General features: G+C 43.5%; 1 protein-coding gene across 3 annotated transcripts in view; it reads right to left on the bottom strand.

Annotated features, from left to right (window-relative positions):
* LOC129815673 (NALCN channel auxiliary factor 2-like) overlaps nt 1–15,970 on the bottom strand; it is a 50,646-nt gene that overhangs the window by 19,285 nt on the left and 15,391 nt on the right. The window contains exon 2 of one of the 3 annotated variants that reach the window (XM_055869696.1): nt 14,499–14,701. The exons of 1 other annotated variant lie outside the window; for it this stretch is intronic. In XM_055869696.1, coding sequence (XP_055725671.1) covers nt 14,499–14,591 — 93 coding nt within the window. In that variant the 5' untranslated portion in view covers nt 14,592–14,701. Of the gene's footprint in view, nt 1–14,486; nt 14,702–15,970 lie in introns of all 3 variants that reach the window. One more of the 3 variants, XM_055869686.1, reaches the window with a different exon arrangement.

A 15,970-nucleotide genomic window follows, 5' to 3' on the forward strand; every position in this document is an offset into this window, starting at 1 on the left:
CAATCACCCGACCTCAATGCTATTGAGAAGGTTAGGGATGAGTTGACCGCAGAGTGAAAGAAAAGCAGCCAACAAGTACTCAGCATATGTGGGACCTCCTTCAAGGACTGTTGGAAAGCAGTCCAGGTGAAGCCCTTTGAGAGAATGCTAAGTGTGCAAAGCTTTCAAGGCAAAAGGTGGCTACTTTGAAGAATCTATAATATATTTTGATTTTTTAAACACTTTTTTGGTTACTACATGATTCCATTCCATGATTCTATATGATTATTTCATAGTTTAAGTCTTCACTATTATTCTACAATAAAGAAAAACTTTTGACAGGTACTGTAAGTATTCACACCCCTTTGCTATGCCACTCGAAATTGAGCTCAGGTGCATCCAATTTCCTTTGATCGTCCTTGAGATGTCACTGGAGTCCACCTGACACCAATTAAATTTTTTTTGGACATGATTTAGAAAGAAACACTCCTGTCTATATAATGGTCCCAGTGCATGACCAAGCAGAAACTATACCATGAAGTCCAAGGAACTGTTAGTAGATCTACAAGGTAGAATTGTCATGAGGTACAGTGCATTCGGAAAGTATTAAGACCCCTTCCCTTTTTACATTGTTACTTTAAAGCCTTTTTCTAAAATGGATTCAATTGAAATGTTTTCCTCAATCTACACAAAATACCCCATTATGACAAAGTTTAAACAGGTATTTAGAAATGTTTTGAAATCAGAAATACCATATAAGTATTCAGCTATGAGACTCAAAATTGAGCTCAGTTGCATCCTGTTTCCATTTATCATCCTTGAGATGTTTCTACAACTTGATCGGAGTCCCCCTGTGGTAAATTCAAAAATGTAATTGATTGGACATGATTTGGAACGGCACACCTGTCTATACAAGGTTCCACAGTTGACAGTGCATGTCAGATCAAAAACCAAACCATGAGGTCGAATTAATTGTCTGTTGAGATCTGAGACAGGATTGTGTCAAGGCACAGATCTGGGGAAGGGTACCACAAAATGTCTGCAGCATTGAAGGCCCCCCAAGAACACAGTGGCCTCCATCATTCTTCAATGGATGAAGTTCAGAACCACCATGACTCTTCCTAGAGCTGGCCGCCCGACCACTCTGAGCAAACGCGGGAGAAAGGACTTGGTCAAGGAGGTCATCAAGAACCTGATGGTCACCATGACAGGAGCTCTGGAGCTCTGTGGAGAACCGTCCAGAAAGACAATCATCTCTGCAGCACTCAACCAACCAGGCCTTTATGGTAGAGTGGCCAGACGGAAGCCACTCAGTACATGCCAGCCGCTTGGAGTTTGCCAAAAGGCACCTAAAGGACTCTCAGACCATGAGAAACAAGACTCTCTGGTCTGATGAAACCAAGATTGAACTCTTTGGCCTAAATGCCAAGTGTTACGTCTGGAGGAAACCTAGCACCATGCCTACGGTGAAGCATGGAGGTGGCAGCATCATACTGTGGGGATGTTTTTCAGCAGCAAAGACTGGGATACTAGTCAAGATCAAAGGAAACATGAATGTAGCAAAGTACAGAGAGATCCTTGATGAAAACCTGCTCCAATGTGCTCAGGATCTCAGATTGGAGCAAAGGATCCCCTTCCAACTGGACAACGACCCTAAGCACACAGCCAAGACAACACAGGAGTGGCTTTGGGACAAGTCTCTGAAAGTCCTTGAGTGGCCCAGGCAGAGCCCGGACTTGAACTCGATCGAACATCTCTGGAGAGACCTGAAAATGGCTGTGCAGCAGCGCTCCCCTTCCAACCTGACAGAGCTTGAGAGGATCTGCAGAGAAGAATGGGAGAAACTTCCCAAATACAGGTGTGCCAAGCTTGTAGCGTCATACCCAAGAAGACTCGAGGCTGGAGCACGTGATGCTGCGGAGCTAAGCAGACGTTGACAAACCGAGCTCTTCAAAGTTATTCTATTATTACCTAAATAACAACGTTGAAACAATATTCTAACATCGGCTGATAAATTGTCAAGTACTTACCTTCCCAAAGAGCCATGGACCTCCGACCGAGAGGCAAGAAGGACGACCAAAACGTTGTTGATTCCCAAGATAACGATAACGCTACAGGTAGCAAGATTAGCATTAGCCCTCATAACTCAAACGACAGTTCCAGACTGTTGCTCTTGGCCTCTTGCGAGCCTGCCGACATGCTGGCTACTCTCCTCCGGGAAATTCAGGATGGTAACAAAGGTCTTTCTATGAAAATCGATAAGAAAACGGCTGAACTCCATTCTTCCATTGACGATCTGAAATCCTCCATGAATGATCTCCTTTTGAGAACGACTGAGGCAGAGTTGCGCATTAGCACAGTTGAAGACACCATCGCTCAACATGACCAGGTCTTGATACAACTGCAAAAGGACAATGCCTACCTCAAAAACAAGGTAGATCAGATGGAGAACCAGAGCAGACGTAGTAATATCCGTGTGGTGGGATTGAAAGAGGACAGCGAGGGCCGTGACCCGGTCCGTTTCTTCACTCAATGGATCCCGGATGTCCTAGGCATAATCAACTTCACCAAGTCACTGGAAATCGAACGCGCCCACAGAACATCAGCGCCGAAACCCCAGCCAGATGAGCTCCCACGGGCCGTCCTGATCAGGTTCCTCCATTTCCAAGACAGAGAGAAGGTACTGCAACTTGCAAGAGCCAAAGGGGACATCACCATTGATGGCAAGAGGGTCAGCCTTTTCCCGGATATGAGCGCGGATCTCGCAAGACGTCGCAAGCAGTTCAGACCTGCCGCCAAAGCACTGAAGGAGAAGAACATCACCGGCTACCTCATCCACCCTGCGCGGATGAAAGTTCAGTACAAAGGCTGAAGCCATCTCTTCAACACACCGGGAGAAGTGTACACTTTTCTCAAAGAACTGAGCAACGTCTGAGCCAGGACGGTCTCTTTGGGGATAAGATGCAGTTTGTTTGTTTTCTCTTATCCGGACTGAACTGCTGATATCCTCCGGTCGCTATAATTGATTTGTACATTTTCAACTAACCGTATCCTTCCGGGGTGAGTTCTATTACATTTACAGTAGAGTATATTTTGGTTTAGTCCATATCACTGGGCGAAGCAAATAAGTGGGTTTAGGTTCACTGCTTTCCCCCTCATTTATGTTAATCTTTCGAAAAGAGACTCAAGCAGCCCTTACCGTGGGCAGTAAATATTCAGCCATAAATGTCTATTCACAACGTTTGTTTTCAATTTAGAGAGCTCGCAGGTTTTAGTTTACGCCAAGGTTTAGCTAGTAAGAGCAAGATGGAAAGCGAGCAGCAACGTATCTCTACAAGTGTATTCATGTTTGGTTGTTGGGATTGTGGTTTTAGTCTAACAATCAGGGTGGGTGGGATTCTTAATTTTTTCCCCCTTTTTTCTATGTTTATTGTTTCCTTCCTAAAGAGACACATAGGTCACTTCTGTGTTCAAACCAAAGTTGAAACATTTCCTAACTATCTACATATGATAGATTTCCATTCAGTTACATATTTGAAACCCAACTATGCTTAACCCACTAAAATATGTCACATTCAACGTAAAAGGTCTTAACAGACGATTAAAAGGAAGAGAGTCTATACATACCTTAAGAAATTAAAGGCTGACATTGTGTTTTTCCAAGAAACACATCTTACAGCCAGTGAACACAAGAAATTGAAGAGGGAATGGGTAGGACAAGTTTTTGCGTCCTCTTTTAACTCCAAAGCAAGAGGAACTGCAATTTTGATAAGTAGACACATCCCCTTCTGCGTCAACAACACCATCTCTGATCCCTCTGGCAGGTTTGTTTTGGTGCAGGGGCATATGTTTTCAGAGTCTTGGACCCTATTGAATATATATGCTCCTAACTTCGATGACCATATGTTTATTCAGAATGTCTTCCTTCAGGTTGCTCAAGCACCACCAGGATGTTTACTGGTTGGAGGAGATTTTAATTTTTGTTTAGATACAGTTCTTGATAGGTCCTCTGATAAACCCTCACTTCTTACCAAAGCCAGCAAGCTCACCATGTCATTCATGAAAGATCTCAATTTACTAGACATCTGGAGACAGTTGCACCCACAGGATAGGGACTACTCTTTTTATTCACACCCACACAAGACACACACACGCATAGATAACTTTTTACTGTCGACACAACTGTTTCATAGAGTGTTAGATGTCGAGTATCTCCCCAGATTGCTTAGTGACCATTCTCCCCTGGTATTATCAATCTCCATTCCTACCAAGGTAAATGGAGCATATAGATGGAGACTAAATTCTACACTCCTAAAGCAACCTGAATTTTGTGCATTCATCAAAGAGCAGATCAATATTTTCACTCTGACAAACAAACCCTCCACTCCTGACAGTTTCATTCTTTGGGACACATGGAAGGCCTATCTGAGGGGACAGATCATTTCCTATACTAAAGGGCTGAAGAGAAAACACGGTGTGGAACTGAGTGCCCTTGAATCTGAAATCTCAGAGCTAGAGAAAACCTACCAAAGAGGCCAGACTAAAGATCTATACAGGCTTTTGGTAAATAAAAAAACTGAAATATAATATTCTGAACACATATCAAGCTGACAGGGCCATCACTAAATCAAAACAGCGTTATTACGAGCTTGGAGAGAAAGCTCACAAAGTATTGGCATGGCAACTGAAAGCAGAGGAAAGTAAGAGGACAATTAATGCTATAGAAACTCTTACTAATGAGATATCTTTCGACCCTACTGAAATTAATAATACTTTTAAGAAATACTATGAAGACCTCTACACTTCCCAATCAAGCGATGATCTATCAGAGATCGACTCCTTTCTCTCCTCTCTCAACCTCCCATGCCTGTCAGGGGAAGACAGCGAGCGCCTGAGTGAACACTTCTCAGTTCCTGAATTGTTGGAGGCCATTAAATCCTTACCTTCTAATAAATCTCCTGAGGAGGATGGCTTCTCTCCAGAGTTCTATTAAGAATTTAGGGAGCTGTTGGTCCCCTACCTTATGGAGGTACTTAAAAAGGCAAGGGAAGACAACTGATTTCCAGAGTCTTTCTCTCAAGCAGTGATTACTGTAATCCACAAGAAAGGGAAAAATCCACTAAAGTGCGCCTCATATAGACCAATCTCTCTCCTTAGCATCTTGGTGACCAGTTTACAATCTGTGTTATCTAAGAGACTGGAGTCATGTCTTCCCCTGTTGGTCAACCCAGATCAGACTGGCTTCATAATTAACAGATTGTCCTCCAATAATCTCAGAAGGTTCTTTGATATAATTCACCTTGCTAACAAACACAAAATACCTAGTGTCGCAGTCTCCCTCGACGCTGAGAAGGCCTTTGATAGGGTTGAATGGCCATACCTCTTTCGCGTCTTGGAAAAGTTTGGTTTAGGTACCGTGTTTGTAAATTTGATAAAATCACTCTACAAATCTCCTAAAGCTAGGATTGCTACCAATGGGATTACTTCCTCCTCTTTCCCTCTCTATAGGGGGAACAGACAAGGTTGCCCAATTAGCCCCCACCTCTTTGCCCTCGCCATCAAACCGTTGGCTGAGGCTATTAGAACGTGCCCTGACATACATGGCTTTGAGGTGGGCCCCCATACCCATAAATTATCACTCTTTGCGGACGACCTTATCTTATTTCTAACAAACCCAGAACACTCCCTCTCTCACTTACAGATCCTACTACATTGTTATAGTTCTTTCTCTGGATATAAGGTCAATTTAGATAAAAGCGAAATCTTACCGTTGTCTGTCTTTGACCGTCATACCATCAAGCACAAGTTTCTTTTTAGATGGTCGCCTATGGGCTTCACATATTTGGGCATAATGGTGGATGGTAACCTGAACAACCTCTATAAACTCAATCTGGCCAGTTTGTTGCAAAAGGTGGAGGGTGACCTTTGTAAATGGATGGACTTACCTCTCACTCTACTGGGTAGAATCAATGTAATTAAAATGAATGTCCTGCCCAGATTTCTATATCTGTTTCAATCTCTCCCTATCCCTGTGCCCGCAGCATTCTTTTCCTCTCTCGACAAGATGACCAGACGGTTTATCTGGCACGGCAAAACCCCTAGGGTAGGCCTGGATAAACTGACCCTGGATTACAGTCAAGGGGGCTTAAACTTCCCCAATTTTAGAATGTACTACTGGGCAGCACAGTCTAGGTTTCTGGCTCAGAGGTTTGACAAGGGTCCCTCTCCCTCATGGTTGAACATTGAAAAGCTTGAGGTAAATGATGACACTGGGGCAGAATTGTTTTACAAATGGGACAGTAAATCTATAAAAACCATCACAGACAACCCTTTAAATCATACATTCTGTCCTGGCATGGTGCAAACTGCATGACCTGTTCGGACGAGGGGGATTCCTTTCCCCTAAAACCCCTTTATGGAACAATAGATTGATTCCTATGTTTTTCCAGAATAGTAACTTTAGACCATGGTCTGATAAGGGGATCACTCTTCTGGAACATTGTTACGAGGAGGGAGTTCTTATGTCTTTTGATCAGCTGAAACAGAAATACCACTTGCCTAACAGGGACTTCTTTAGCTACCTACAACTACGAAACTTTATTAGGGTGTCTCTCAAGGGACAATGGAACCTACCTAAGATGTCACCTATTGAACAACTCTGCCACGCAGACCAACCACTGTTCAAGACCATTTCCCGTGTTTACGATGCTCTTATGTCAGGACTAACACTGCCTGGGCTAGATAAACCCCGACTTAGATGGGAAAAAGATCTGGGTATTGATCTTGATGAGGGTCTATGGAGTGACCTATGCAGGGATGGTGTTACATCACGCATTGAACTCCAGATACAGACTGATCCAGTTGAATTTCCTCCATCAGCTCTATATCACCCCATCTAGACTGCACAAGTTCAACCCTGATATCTCCTCCCTATGTTTTAGATGTGGCTCAGATGAAGGAACATTCCTCCATTCCACTTGGCAGTGTTCAAAACTACACGGTTTCTGGCAGGGGGTATGCGATACCATATCCTCAATTCATGGGGTTGCATTCCCTTTAGACCCAGAGGTCTGTCTACTGGGCAACTTTACTAACACCAATCTTAGGCAAAGCCATACTATAAAGCTAACAGAAATATTGCTAGCGATTGCCAAGAAATGTATCGCCTTGAAATGGAAATTGGATTCCCCCCTGCCAGTTGCAATGTGGCTATCAGAAGTTAATAGTTGTATCCCACTGGAGAAAATTACTTACAGCTTGAGGAATAGGTTAAATACATTTTACAGAATTTGGCAACCTTTAATTGACTATATGGAGAATCTCCCCCCACATCACATTGAATGAATCTCTATATAATGTTTCACACGTAATGTATAATATGTAGCCTACGGCAGGTGACCATATGATCCAATGTCTCATTATCATTTTTTTTAATTGTATGTTTGTATATATAATTATAATTTGTTATATTTTTTCTTTCTTTGTTACGCTCATCTGCCACTGTCACTTTGTCCTATTGTTGTCTAATATCTTTTCACGTTTGTCTTGAATGTTGTTAATTGGAAAATGCAAAAATAAAATTTTCAAGAAGACTCGAGGCTGTAATCGCTGCCAAAGGTGCTTCAACAAAGTACTGAGTAAAGGGTCTGAATACTTAGGTAAATGTGATACTTCAGTTTTTATTTTTAATACATTTGCTAAAACCTGTTTTTGCTTTGTTATTATGGGTTATTGTGTGTAGATTGAGGGAAAATAACTTAATCCATTTTAGAATAAGGCTGTAATGTAACAAAACGTGAAAAAAGTCAAGGGGTCTGAATACTTTCCAAATGCACTGTGTGTGTGTGTGTGTATTCCAAGAGTAAATTGGTCTCAATCATTGGGAAATTGAAAAAAAATATGGAACAGACTCTGCCTAGAGCTGGCATCCGACCAAACTGAGTAACTGGGCAAGAAAGACCTTGGTCAGGGAGGCGACTAAATACCCAATGACAGAACTACAAAGTTCCTTGGCTGAGATGGGAGAACCTGCCAGAAGGACAACAGTCTCTACAGCACTTCACCAATCTAGGCTTTTTTGGGAGAGTGACCAGACGGAAGCCACTCCTGAGAAAAATGCATACGACAGACCAAAATTTTACTCTTTGGCCTGAATGTAAAGCGCCATGTCTGGAGAAAACCAGGCACACATCTAACATCATCCCTACTGTGAAGCACAGTGGTGGCAGCGTCATGCTATGGGGATGCTTTTCAGCTGCAGGGACTGGGAGACTGGTAAGGATAGAATGAATAATGAGTGGAGCCAAATACAGGCAAATGCTTGATGAGAACCTGCTGGAGTGAAAATGACAGACTGGGGGCGAAGATTTACGTTCCAACAGGACAACGATCCCAAGCATACAGTCAAAGCAACACTGGAATGGCTTCAGAACAGAAATGTGAAAGTCCTTGAGAGGCCCAGCCAACGCCTAGACTTGAATCACATTGAAAATCTGTGGAAAGCCTTGAAGATTGCTGTTCACCGCCACTCCCTATCTAATTTACCAGAGCTTGAGAAAATCTACAGGGAAGAAAATCCCAAAATCTAGATGTGCAAAGCTGAAAACATACTCAAGACAACGCAAAGCTGTAATCGGCGCCCGAAGGGGCTTCTACATACTATAGTATTGACTCAGGGGTGTGAATACTTATGTAAATTAAATACTTAATTTTCAATAAATTTGCAAACATTTCTTAAAACATGCTTTCACTTTGTCATTATGGGGTATTGTGTGTAGATGGGTGAGAAAATACTTGTGAAGCGCCATGTCTTGAATATTTACAGAATATTTAATCCATTCTGTTTTCAGGCTGTAACATATGGAATAAGTCAAGGTGTATGAATACTTTCTGAAGGCACTGTAAGACATCATCCTATCTAATTATTGAAACTGGTTCATGGAGAGATTGTTTCTGAAAATAAAACTGCCCCAATTCTGCAGTCTTTTAAAAGGGCCTTTATATGAAGCCCAAGTGTAATGAAAGTAATAAAACTTTCATAACTAGCTATATTTACAAATATTTTCTCAGGTGGACACCTCAGACTATACTACTAAATAGATTACATATGAGGACACTATGTTGTTGAAAATTGTAACCTCAATGAGGAAAAATCTTCTTAAATTATCATTCATACATTATTATTTAACCAAATTAGATGGAATAAACAAGTCATTTTACCAATTGTAATGAATTCTATAAATGCAAAGCCAAAATCATAAAAATACAAACAATCAGCTTTTACTTGAAAACCTCCAATGTTAGGCATGGAATTGATTAACTGCATAAAGCAAATATCCCTTTGTTTAGGTTTTGTTTACATTAGAAACAGTCGTTCTCCCTGTGGTGCCACTCATCTGTGAGCACATTTATAATATTGCCATCCAGGACAACAGAGGGAGGGCACATTACACAGCTGATGGAGCCCATTCACCAGGGTGATAAGCAGGCAGACAGCATGGCCTTCCGTCAAGGCAAGCACATCAGCAGTAGGATCCTGGAGGGAGTCTTCACTGCTTTCAGGAAGAAGGAAAAAAAGATCAGGGCAACGACTTTATCAGCATGTAATTCACAACGTTAAGATTACTATTATTATGACTTCCATTTAGGATAAATGTAATGATTTCCCAATGCAAGATGTCACTCCTTATACTGCAAGTATTCACAGCACAGATGTGATGCAGTATGCTTGTTCCTCAATGCATGGGGTGAATATGGATGACCGCATGCTTATGAAAGAGATGGTCCAGGCTAACACCCTTTTATTGGTCAGATGATGCCAATCAGCAGCCAATGGTCTGGACTAATACTGGTGGTGTGGGTGTGACAACCCTTTCGTAAATCCTTTAGGAAGCTCCAGCTTGCCTCATTGATATTCTAGAATGCTGTGAGTCAGCTGCTTTATACTCTGCCACTCTCTGAGCCAGCTGTGTTACTTCAAAACCCAGCCCTCTCTGTTCCAAACTACCATCCTTTACATACTCCTAGGTTAACAGGTGCATATGGGGTCAGATGTGACATCCAACATCATATACACCTGTTTACATAGAAGCAAAATACTCCTAGGTTATGGATGTATATTTTTATGATGCAATTAGTAAATACACATTCACACAAATAATGGAAAGCAATATTGCTGAAAACGTGTGTGAAAATGTGTTTAAGAGATTGATATGGGTTAAGAATGTGAGTGTCAGGGGTAAATATTAATATACAGTACTCATTAAAATTATAACATTTTCTTTACTTCCTGCAATAGGAAATAGATTTCAAAGCAGCTTGGTGTGGTGGCTATACTATCATATCTAAAAGCAGAGTGCACAGCTGCTGCTCCTGCTATTCCGTCAAGAAAGCTAATGTCACATAAGATTAACAGTGATTAAACATGGATTCTGATTAGACACACTGCTAGGGTGTGTTTACTGGCTGCCTTTGTGCAGCAGCAGCAGAAGGGGGATCATACATAATTGACCATATCATATTTTTAAAATAGTGAGAGCTGGTCCAATACATTAGCAAATATGTAGAATCAAAGCTAACAAATATCCTACACTCTACTCAGATAATGATATGGTAACAGGAAAGTACTGTAACTGAATATTAGGATAGGCCAACCGGTTAAGCTGAACTTGAGAAATGTGCACAATACAGTACATGGTTGTAGAGACAGAGCAGTTTTACAGAACACAAAGCAGTTGTAATGTTTTAAGAGTAAATGTGTATGACTCAAGGCATGAGACAGGTAGGCACAGGGACAATCCCACTAATCCACTGCACCTATGAAATGTGTCCATTCATTTATGTAAAGTATTAGCCAGTATACATAACAGCTTAGACTTGACACTCCCATGTTAAAACATAACTGAAAGTTATCTGTATATGCCCCCACCAAGATGTTGACATCATCCATAACAGTTATGCCTGAAGGATTTCAGTGTTCCGTCACCAAAGAAGACTGATCTGTAAGGTCACACTGAGAAAAATAAGATATTTGTCCTTGGAAAGAGCAATAATTCTGACAAACAGGGGAATGCTTTCGGGAGTATTGGACAAGGGCCTGGAGAGACAGTCTGAAATAACAGCAACTGTAGCCTACATAAGAGGAAAGATAAGGAATTAGACTGTGTGGGCTGTCACCTCCTATCCATCTCTATTTTATTTTACTACTGCAACCATAAGTCCAGTGTAGGATCACACAAACAAGAATATCCACAGCAAAGGAGATCAGACATGTGAGAACTAAACGGACTCTGACAGCAACATCTTCTGAACTAAAATATTTCAGTTCATGGCCCTACTCACAGACCCTTCTGGATGTTTACTAGTGAAACGAAGAAGCCGTGTGGCTTTCTATTAAATAAATAGGCTCACTGTACATATACTGACCAAAAATATAAAAAAACGCAACATGCAAACATTAAGACTTTACAGTTCATTAGGAAATCAGTCAATTTAAATAAATTCCTTAGGCCCTAACCTATGGATTTCACGACTGGGAAGACAGACGTGCATCCGTTGGTCAAAAATACCTTTAAAAAAAGGTAGGGGCGTGGATCAGAAAATCTGTCAGAATCTGGTGTGACCAACATTTGCCTCGTGCAGTACGACACATCTAGAGAGAGAGTTGACCAGGCTGTTGATTGTGGCCTGTGGAATGTTGGCCCACTCCTCTTCAATGGCTGTGCGAAGTTGCTGGATATTGGCGGGAACTGGAACACGCCATCATACACTATCGATCCAGAGCATCCCAAACATGCTCAATGGGTGACATGTCTGGTGGTGTATACAGGCCATGGAAATGTCAAGCTTCTAGGAAATGTGTACAGATCCTTGCAACATGACACGGTACAGCTGAAACCGAGATTCATCTGTGAAGAGCACACTTGTCCAGTGACCATTGAAGGTGAGCATTTGCCCACTGAAGTCAGTTACGATGCCGACCTGCAGTCAAATCAAGACCCTCGGGAGGAAGACGAGCACGCAGATGAGCTTCGAGACAGTTTGTGCAGAAATTCTTTGGTTGTGCAAACCCACAGCTTCATCAGCTGTCTGGGTGGCTGGTCTCAGACGATCCCGCAGGTGAAGAAGCTGAATGTGGAAGTCCTGGGCTAGCGTTGTTACACGTGGTCTGCAGTTGTCCGGTTAGACGCATTTCCAAATTCTCTAAAACAACATTGGAGTCGTTTTATTTTTTTACCTTTAACTAGGCAAGGCCGTTAAGAACAAATTCTTATTTTCAATGACGACCTAAGAACAGTGGTTTAACTGCCTTGTTCAGGAGCAGAGCGACAGATTTTTACCTTGTCAGCTCGGGGATTCGATCTTGCAACCGTTCGGTTACTAGTCCAACGCTCTAACCACTAGGCTACCTGCCGCCCCGGTAGGTAGCCTAGTGGTAGACAAATGATCATTACATTCTCTGGCAACGGCACTGGTGGACATTCCTGTAGTCAGCATGCCAGGCTGTTTCACAATTTGGCAGTGATTGGGAGTCCCATAGGGCGGCGCACAATTGCTGGCCCAGCGTCGTCCGGATTTGGCCGGTGTCGGCCGTCATTGTAAAAAATAATTTGTTTTTAACTGACATGCCTAGTTAAAGGTTATATTTATATAATATTTATTTTTTTAAACTACACACTTCATCAACTTGAGACATCTATGGCATAATTAAGAGTGGCCTTTTATTTTCCCCAGCACAAGGTGCACCCGTGTAATGAACATGTTTTTTAATCCGCTTCTTGATATGTCACACCTCTAACAGGGATTTACACAAATTTATGCACAACATTTGAGAAATACATTTTTGTGTGTGTATGGAACATTTTAGGGGGGCTTTATTTCAGCTCATGAAACATGGGACCAACACTTTACGTGTTGCGTTTATACATTTGTTCAGTGTACATTCCCTCAAATCCTAAAGTATTTCCTTTGGTCTTATTAAATTAATTGTTACTAACCAGGCTATTTTAATACAGGAATACACCAAATTATTTTCTATTTCACATTGTTTTTCTGCATTTTGGACATTTGTGAGAAAAACATTTGACTGATTTGAAAACATGGAATGGAAGGCCTGCTGAGTGAAAGTTGCTGTCCCCTCTAGCTTCTGCACTGCAGAGACTACTGTTGGGACAGGTTGATTTGGTATAATACATTAGGTGCGCTAGAGGCCACATCCATGCTAAAACCCCTCAAACCAATTAGCCACCCTGTCAGAAAGCATGAACTCTGTAGTCCCATGGTGCCTCCACTTGTCTGGGATAGCAAATCTGCCATAACACAGGGTGTCAGTAGGGACAACAGGGAGGGGACACGTGTCACCACCCTACAGCCGAGTGAAAGAGAGGGAGATCTGTTTGGATAGGCTTCCTTAGCTGACAGGCGTTTCTACTAGACGCTCATTAAAAATTAAATGTGAGAGTGTGCCACACTAGGAGGGCAACCGATGTGCTCTACAAAAGGTGACCTCGATACAACCTTTTAAGACCGTCTTGTTTAAGAGGAAGACAGGGTGCCTTGCTTGTTTTTGATATTTATGCCACACAGCTCTTACAACAAAAAAACATGATTAAAATGTGTAGTTTCACATGTGAAATCACATTGTCATATGTGAAATAGCTGTTTCCACATGCTGAGCTTAAATTTCATGTGAAACCATATTTTCACATGCACTAATTTTAGAGTTCACATGTTGATAAAATAAGAAACCCGCACACTGCTCTTGCTAGTATCACTGCTCTTTATTAAGCTTACCAATCGGCCTCAAGGCATTAATAAAAGCTCTGTGCGCAGGTTTCTTATTTTTTCTCATCTTATTCAATTGTTACCATGCACCTGCAACAAACATAACTCAGATGTGCGAGTGCCTTTTGAATAAGGGTTCACATGTTAACACCACCTTTACACATGTGAGAAGAATAACATGTTTGTTTTCACACCTTACATGTGAATTGCAGTTGATTATGTGAAGTTTGCCGTTTCAAATCTTAAACACTTTCTCATGTGTAAATCTAACGTTCATATCGGGTATGAAGATAAACCCCAGATGCAGACAACGTTGAATTAACAATGATTTAATAATCCAACAGGGGCAGGCAATAGACGGGTAAAGGCAGGCAGGGGTCAGTAAACCAGAGGTGGGGCAATGATACCTGACGGCAGGCAGGCTCAGGGTAGGCAGAGGTCAATAATCCAGAGGTGGGGTAAAGGTACAGGTTGGCAGGCAGAGGACAGGCAAGGGTCAAAACCAGGAGGGCGAGAAAAAGAGACTGGGAAAAGCAGGAGCTGATAACAAAAACACTGGTTGACTTGACAAACAAGAAGAACAGAGAACACCGGCATAAATACACAGGGGATTAATGGGGAAGATGGGCGACACCTGGAAGGGGGTGGAGACAATCACAAAGACAAGTGAAACAGATCAGGGTGTGACAGTAACCCCCCCCCCGGGGCGCCGCCTGGCGTCCTACCTGGGCGCATACCTGGTTGACCGGGGTGCCTGCGGTGGAAGTCAGCGATAAGGGCTGGGTCCAGGATGTCTCTAGCGGGGACCCAGCACCTCTCCTACGAGCCATAACCCTCCCAGTCAACCAGGTACTGGAAACTCCTGCCCCGTGGTCGAACACTCAGGAAGCGTCTCACAGTGTATGCCAGATGGCCATCGAAGACACAGGGAGGGGTGGGCCTGGAAACAGAAGACAAAGGGCTGTGAGACACGGGCTTAATCCTAGACACATGGAAAGTAGGGTGAATACTGGAGGGTACGGGGTAACAAATGACAAACAGCAGTGGTGCTAATGACTCTAGAGATGGGGAACGGGCCGATGAAACGGGGGGAAAGTTTCCGGGACTCCACCCAGAAGGGCAGGTTTCGGGTGGAGAACCATACCATCTGCCCGAGCCAATAGTGTGGAGCAGGGGTCCGGTGGCGATCTGCTTGTCGCCTATACCTGGAAGTGGTCTTCAGAGTGGCCAGGGCTCTCTTCCAGGTACGGCAACAGCGGCAGATTAACTTCTGTGCAGAGGGATCACTGACCTCCTCCTCTTGTTCGTGGAAGAGGGAGGGTGATATCCCAAGGAACACTCGAAGGGCGAGAGACCCGTGGCAGAGCAAGGAAAGGTGTTGCGGACATACTCAACCCATACCAGTTGCTTACTCCAGGTGGTACGGTTGGCGGAGACTAGGCAGCGAAGAGTCGTCTCTAAGTCCTGGTTAGCACACTCCGACTGGCCATTGGACTGGGGGTGGAATTCGGAGGACAGGCTGGCCGACGACCCAATGAGTGTGCAGAACGCCTTCCAGAACCGGAACGAGAACTGCGGACCCCTGTCGGAGACCATGTCCACTGGGAGTCCGTGGATCCGGAAAACGTGCTGCACCATAAGCTGGGGCGTCTCCTTGGCCGAGGGTAGTTTGGGGAGAGGAATGAAGTGGGTGGCTTTGGAAAACCGGTCGACCACAGTCAGGATGGCAGTGTTGCCCTCAGATGGGAGGGAGACCCGTGACGAAATCCAGGGATATATGGGACCAGGGACGGGGAGGGACAGGCAGTGGTTGGAGAAGACCAGCCGGAGCTTGCGAGGAGTTTTCTGTGTGCAGACCGTGCAGGTGGTGACAAATGTGGCAACATACAGAACCAAAGTAGGCCACCAAAAGTGTTGTCGCACAAAGGCCAGGGTCCGACGAGAACCCGGGTGACAGGCAAGCCTGGAGGAATGGGCCCACACCAGGACCACGGAGCGGACAGCATCAGGCACAAACAGACGGTTATTTGACCCCGGCCGGTAGGAGATGGAAAAGTTCAACTGGGTAAACAGCAGGGCCCATCTCACTTGCCTGGAGTTGAGGCACTTGGCAGAGTGGAGATACTCCAGGTTTGTGTGGTCGGTCCACACAATGAACAGATGTTCCGCCCCTTCTAGCCAGCGCCTCCATTCCTCCAACGTCATCTTC

Source organism: Salvelinus fontinalis, chromosome 2 (genome assembly GCF_029448725.1).
Source record: "Salvelinus fontinalis isolate EN_2023a chromosome 2, ASM2944872v1, whole genome shotgun sequence".
Classification (NCBI taxonomy): domain Eukaryota; kingdom Metazoa; phylum Chordata; class Actinopteri; order Salmoniformes; family Salmonidae; genus Salvelinus; species Salvelinus fontinalis.